Source organism: Dendropsophus ebraccatus, chromosome 7, assembly GCF_027789765.1.
Source record: "Dendropsophus ebraccatus isolate aDenEbr1 chromosome 7, aDenEbr1.pat, whole genome shotgun sequence".
NCBI classification, from domain to species: domain Eukaryota; kingdom Metazoa; phylum Chordata; class Amphibia; order Anura; family Hylidae; genus Dendropsophus; species Dendropsophus ebraccatus.
The window spans coordinates 45,006,180-45,013,596 of record NC_091460.1 but is presented as its reverse complement, the minus strand read 5'-3'; the positions used below and the strand labels follow the sequence as shown (position 1 = coordinate 45,013,596).

At 44.0% G+C, this 7,417-nt stretch overlaps 1 protein-coding gene across 1 annotated transcript in view; it reads left to right on the top strand.

Moving 5' to 3' along the window:
* The first annotated feature begins 515 nt into the window (after positions 1 to 515).
* The window catches only part of FBXL5 (F-box and leucine rich repeat protein 5), a 30,435-nt gene continuing 23,533 nt past the window's right edge, over positions 516 to 7,417 (top strand). Inside the window, exon 1 of the mRNA XM_069977428.1 lies at positions 516 to 791. Coding sequence (XP_069833529.1) covers positions 708 to 791 — 84 coding nt within the window. The 5' untranslated portion in view covers positions 516 to 707. The remainder of the gene's footprint in view (positions 792 to 7,417) is intronic.

The window sequence follows — 7,417 nt, the reverse complement described above, 5'->3', positions numbered from 1 at the left end:
AAAAACTGAGGAACCGAAGGGTATGATGGGAGTTGGAGTCCTGCATCTGCCACAGAGCAGCAGTTGGGGAACACTGGCAGTCAGGACATGATGGGAGTTGTAGTTTAGTAACAGCTGAAGAGAGACAGGTTGGGGATCACTGGGTGTCACAACTTGATGGTTGTAGTTTTGGCACTGCTGGAAACACAGGATTCTGAACACTGCTTTACAGTAAATGTTTCTAATAATCACATCATAAATAATTTTACTGTTTGTTTTGGATTTGCAATATCATTAATATGCACAGTGGGATACAGTCAGAACCTAGCATCACTGTACATACAGTATATAGCTGGAATTGCACTCGGAACTACAACTCCCAGAGTGCATCAGTGGCCAGCATGACATGACAACAATACTGTGTCTAATAGTAAACGCATGCGCGTCGACCAGCAGTGTAGCGTTTGCGCTGTAACACGCATGCGCGCTAGAGGACCGACGAAAAAGCCCGGCTTGCTGTCGGAAAAGCGCGCCTGCGCAGAAGAAATAACGCTCAGGGAGTGACGCCGTGGGAGAGTTGCGCAGGCGCAGTGGCGGTAGGCCGTAGTTGCGCACTTGTAATGAGGAGGAGTGTTGTTGGTGCTGTAGGGTCAGTCCCGGAGTCGTCGTGGTAGCCTGGTGGCCGCCCGCGGAGCTGCGCCTCGTCTGCTCTGTATGGAGAGTGGAGAATGGCTCCTTTTCCGGATGAGGTGGATGTGTTCACCGGGCCGCACTGGCGGATGAAGCAGCTGGTCGGGCGCTACTGTGATAAGGTAAATGTACCGCAGAGTGTGAACGGCCCGGCCGGGGAGGTGCGGTACTGCATCCTCCATAGGACGGTGCCCTGAGCTACAGGACGGCTATACTGCTACACCTATAGGGGATTGTATATACTACAGGGTGCTGTATCCTGTATACAGTATATATATATGACTATATTACATGTATACTGCTACACCTATAGGTCATTGTATACACTATTGGGTTCTGTATACAGTGTATATATGATTACATGTATACTGCTACACCTATAGGTCATTGTATACACTATTGGGTGCTGTATACAGTGTATATATGATTACATGTATACTGCTGCACCTATAGGTCATTGTATACAGTGTATATATAATTACATGTATACTGCTACACCTATAGGTCATTGTATATACTATAGGGTGCTGTATACAGTGTATATATGATTACATGTATACTGCTACACCTATAGGTCATTGTATATACTATAGGGTGCTGTATACAGTGTATATATGATTACATGTATACTGCTACACCTATAGGTTATTGTGTACACTATAAGGTGCTATATACTGTATACAGTGTATATGTGGTTATATTACATGTATACTGCTACACCTATAGGTTATTGTATACAGTGTATAAATGATTACATTACATGTATACTGCTACACCTATAGGCGATTGTGTACACTATAGGGTGCTGTATACTGTGTATATATGATTACATGTATACTGCTACACCTATAGGCGATTGTGTACACTATAGGGTGCTATATCCTGTATACAGTATGCTATATATGATTATATTACATGTATACTGCTACACCTATAGGTGATTGTATACACTATAGGGTGCTGTATACTGTGTATATATGATTACATGTATACTGCTACACCTATAGGCGATTGTGTACACTATAAGGTGCTATATCCTATATACAGTGTATATGTGGTTATATAACATGTATACTGCTACACCTATAGGTCATTGTATACAGTGTATATATGATTACATGTATACTGCTACACCTATAGGCGATTGTGTACACTATAAGGTGCTATATCCTATATACAGTGTATATGTGGTTATATAACATGTATACTGCTACACCTATAGGTCATTGTATACAGTGTATATATGATTACATGTATACTGCTACACCTATAGGCGATTGTGTACACTATAGGGTGCTATATCCTGTATACAGTATGCTATATATGATTATATTACATGTATACTGCTACACCTATAGGTGATTGTATACACTATAGGGTGCTGTATACTGTGTATATATGATTACATGTATACTGCTACACCTATAGGCGATTGTGTACACTATAAGGTGCTATATCCTATATACAGTGTATATGTGGTTATATTACATGTATGCTGCTAGGTACATTGCACTGCATGTATATTGCTAGGTACATAATGTATGTACTGTATGTGTCAATATATACATTGTAGTGATATATAACACGGTATATGCCGTATGTAAGGTATGATTATACAGTTACATTATATGTGTATTGCTATATATAGGGTATAATGTCAGTTATGTATATGGTACTGTATATATAACCATGTAATAGGTTACAATGTAAGTAGTTATATACAGTAGTGTTCTCTATAACTTGTACAGCAGATAGTATGCAATGGATTGTGTAACCTGGTACATTACATATAGGTTACAGTGTAAGTTATATAAGGTGTAGTGTGCTGTATCACATAATGTACACTGTGTACCATATGGTCACTATATTACCATGTATATGTACATACAGTGTGATGTGATATACAACATGTTGTATAATGTACAGTATATACAATGTATCATGGATTATATCACCATGTTTACTATATTGGGGCATAGTGTAGAGTGCACAGCATCATGGCGCACACCTATAGAGGGGTGTAGCTACTGGGCCGGCTTGTATCGGACATGGTCATACCACACAATCTGTGTAATGTATGCTTATGCCAGGGTACATTGTGTCCCTCCAGGGCCATGTGGGCATCGGGTTGGTTGGGTTATAACATGTCCAGTTTACACTGGTGGGATCATGTTTCCCCTCCCTCTAGGCCAGGTGTGTGTATATAGGGGCACAGGAGGAATAGCTGCTGTGTATGGGGTGACAAGTAGCTATGGGGCCCTGGCCTGCGTAGGTTGTGTCTTCTCTGACATCTCTTATTCTAGGTAAGCTTGTAGATGGGGTCCCACCGCTCAGCACCCCCTCTTGTTAGCTCAGCTTTTGGATCACAGCTGTACGGACCATGGCTGAATGTAACATCATTGTTGACCATTGAGTTCAGAACTGAAGCCGAGCAGTAGTGTTACACATCCCCCTCCCCATGTTAAGTGATTGCAGCCACACACGACCCCCCATCCTCCATGCTATTCACCAGACCTGCACGTAGCACCGCGTTTATGTCAGTAAGTGGTGAAGCTGGATGGGACCATGTCCAGTTTAGCTCTTGGACTGCAGATGTCCTGTAGTATTTTTTTCTTTTTTCCAAAGATTTGAAGCCAAAGCCAGGAATGGATTTGAAAAGAGGAGAGAAGGCTTTCCTTTATGACCTGATCTCTGTTTATACTCTGTTCCTGGCTTTGGCTTCAAATCTTTGGCAGATAATCTGTCACATAATCTTTCTGTGTAAATGGACCCGTAGTGAACAGAATTGGCATCAAATGCGCAAGTTCTACTGAGGATTTTACCCTTTGCAATGCAGTGAGATGCAGTATATGTGGCGAAAAACAATCAGCCATGTCTGCCCGTATGCTTCAGATGTTGTCGTCCTATGAATACAGTGTCATACATTACCTTTATAGGGTGAAAGGGCTAGGGCTTATTTTTGGGGTAAGTCTTATTTTTGGAAAAAACACAGTATACCCCCACACTGTAGTCCCACTGTTTGTAGTAGTTAGCCACCATAGTGTATGTCCTACTGCTGTTAGACTCCTATACAGTTAGTTCGCCTGTAGTTAGGCCTCCATACTTTATACCTCCCCCCCCTCTCTGTTGTTCTCTGTCCCATTCTGATCAGTGTGAGAGGCTTGTGGGCATGCTCAGTGACCTTTATAGATCTCATTCTACAGGGAGGGGGATCACAGAGTTTTAAGCAACACCTATTGTGTGTACCTCTGTCCTCTATACACTGGTGTCACCTTTCACTGTACTCCTGTCTGTTCTGATAAGGAGGACACTGCTGGAAAATTATATGTACAGAAGTCTCAGCTAAGTTTTAGGCCTGGTGGCCAGAATGTAAGTTTTCAGAACTATTTGAAAATGTTGATGGTAAAATGGAAAGTTAGAAGAAACCTCATCAAAATACACTTGATTTAAACAATAGACATTTAAACATTTTATGATGCCACATGCCCTTTAAGGGTGCGTTCACACCTACAGGATCTGCAGCAGATCTGCAGCAGATTTGATGCTGTGTTCAGTTATTTAAATGAAATCTGCTGCAGAAAATCAGCTGCAGATCCTGTAGGTGTGAACGCACCATCAAGGGATATTCCACTCAAATTTAACTTTTGATATGTTGCTGCCTATGGTGAGACAATCAATTAATTCCATGCTTTTTATTATTTATTCAGTTTCCTTCCCCCAGTTCTGAGCTGCTGCTTTCTGCTGCAGACACAAAAACTGTGTTTAAGCTTTTCCCTCCAAATCCATATTCCCCCTTTCCCCCCTTTCCAAGTCCCTGGCTGGCTGTGTCTGCAACTTTGCCATGCTTGGAGGGATAATCACAGTTCATCAGCAACTTGACCTCAGATTAACTCTAAAGAAGTGACAAAGTTGCAGGTAAAGCCTGACAGGGACTTGTTAACATCAGCTGTCTCAGAAGGGAGGAGGGGGAGGCAGAGAGAAAAGCTCACACACAGTTTTGGTGTCTTCACCAGAAAGATGCAGCTCAGAATTGGGGGAAGGAGACTGAATAGATAAGTATGGAAGGAATTGTCACACTATGGGCAGCCACATATGAAAATTTATGTTTTAGCGCAATACCCTTTAAAGGGTGTATTAAGTGGCTGCTCTGCACTGTTTCACATCTGTTGTGTACCAGTACATATGACTATACAGCAGGGACACAGAATTTCTAGATTAATATGAAAAATGCCGCATTGTTTTGATGCAGAGTTGAATATTTTTGATGCCCATCCCGTTGTTGTGTGCAGACACGTTAGTGTAATGAAAACGTGTGTCACATTGTGTGAGCGTGCAGAGAGTAATGGTGGAAGGTGCAGTTTATGTTTTGTCACTTACATTTTATTGAACACTTCCGATCCAGACTTGGCCAGACCATGTATATCTCTGAGGATATACTACTACTTCCTGCCTAAATAGCGTTATCCAACATTAGATGGCCTGTATGTATGTGTATCCACAGGATGGAGTCCACATGCCTAATATTCTGTAGTGCCCCTACTGCTGCTGAAGCTGCTCTGACCCATGAAGGAATGAATCGTACAAGACCTCTGAGGATATCCTGTGCTATCTGGCACTAAGACGTTACAAGTAGATCGCTTAAAGGGGTGTGTCAAGCATCAGAAAAAACATAGCTGCTTTCTCCTAGAAACAGCGCCACCTTTGTTCTTTGAGGTGTTGCAGCTCAGTTCCTGAACAGCCTTTACAGTGTGGCCAGAGCATTATCCTCCTGAAAGATACCACTGCTATTAGGGTAAACCACTACCTTGAAGGGTCAGTACAGTATTTTAGTAGGCGGTACATGTCACGGTAACATCTCCAGGACTTAAAGAGAATGTACCATCATACCTCTAATATTGCTGTATACTTAGGCTAGGTTCACACTGCGTTTTTAGCATCCGTTTAACGGATCAGTTTTTTTTAACGTCCAGAAAAATAGGGTCAGCAACGTGTTTTGGTCCGCCAAAAAAAACGGATCCGTTTTTTTTATAAGTCAATGGAAAAACGGATGCACACAAATGAATCCGTTTTTTGCAATCCGTTTTTCATGCGTTTTTTTTTGCAAAAAACGGATGCGTTAAACGGATGCTGAAAACGCAGTGTGAACCTAGCCTTACCAGTCTGTCGGCACTGACGTGTAGACTACAGTGGTGTGGAGCATTTTCCTTTTCCCTGCCCGGTTGCTGTTAATTTCCCCGCCGAACGCATATGCAAATGAGCCTGGGTGAAGCACAGGAGGCGGGCCCGACACGTGCTATTCCTCTTCACTTCCTCCGTATGTCCGTGACGCGTGCTGCTGACTCTCATCATCCACACCTCAGTACCGCCTCTTATGTTACACGGCAGGTTCTACAGCAGGGGTCCCCAAACTACGGCCCGCGGGCCACATGCGGCCCCCTGAGGCCATTCATCCGGCCCCCACCTCTCCCCCGGACACTGCAGAGTGGCACCATGCCCCCGCCCCCTCCTGACAGAAACAGATGAGGAGTATGATCCTCCGCTGAGAGACAGTGTCTTCCTCCACCGCTACTGCTGTGTTGTGTGTCTGTGTGTGTGTGTGTGTGTGTGTTCGTGCTCATGTGTGGCTGTGGTAGAACTACAGCTCCCAGCATGCTTCTGTGTGTCTTTGGTAAAACTACAACTCCCAGCATGATCCTGTGTGGCTTTGGTAGAACTGCAACTCCCAGCATGATCCAGTGTGGTTGTAGTAGAACTACAGCTCCCATCATGCTCCTGTGTGGCTGTGGTAGAACAACAACTCCCAGCATGCTCCTGTGTGGCTGTGATAGAACTACAACTCCCTCATTCTAAGCCACCCCCAATGCTCCTCCCCTGGACCAGAGACAGATGAGCACTATAAGCCTCCACTCCACCTTCTCCTCATGGGCAGAGAAAGTGTCATCCTCTAGCAGCAACAGCTCCCCGCAGACCAGATATAGCAGCAGCATATAGTCTCGCCCTCCACTAGTCTGAGAGACCGTGAACTGGCCCCCTGTGTAAAAAGTTTGGGGACCCCTGTTCTACAGTATGCCGCACAGCCCCGCCTCCTGTATATGTCCCGGCCGCCCTGTAATCATGCTGGGATGTAGGACCTGCAGTATTAACATAAGAGGCGGTACTGAGGCGTAGATGACGAGTCAGCGGCGCGCGTCACAGACAGGGGGAGGAGATGAAGAGTAATAGCACGCACCAAGCCCGCCTCCTGTGCTTCACCCTGGCTCATTTGCATATGCGTTTGGCAGGGAAATTAACGGCGACCAGGCAGGAAAAAAGAGAATGCTCCACACCACTGTAGTCTACATGTCATTAGAGGTATGATGGTACATTCTCTTTAAGGTGTCCCAGCAGGATATTCTACTAGGAAAAAAAAAAGAAAAAGAAATTGGAAACTTAAATGCAGCTGTAGTGTGTGATGCCTGCCGATAGGATTATAGTGTGATTAATATGATCAGCCATAGCAGTGACTGGTCATCATGGAGGCCTTCATTTGGCATGCTACCATAACAATCTTATCATTGACAGTACTATTGGGTATGGTGGATGCTGTTTGTAGTGACATATAGTGACAATAAAAGCTTCACCTCCAGTGGAAATAAGTCAGGCCTCAGGATTACACCCCAAGCTACTAAGGGGGGTTTAGCTATGATGTATAACTAGGCTCTCCCTGTAAGTGGCTTCCTGTTGATCTTCTGCTCACAAGCCTTACCTG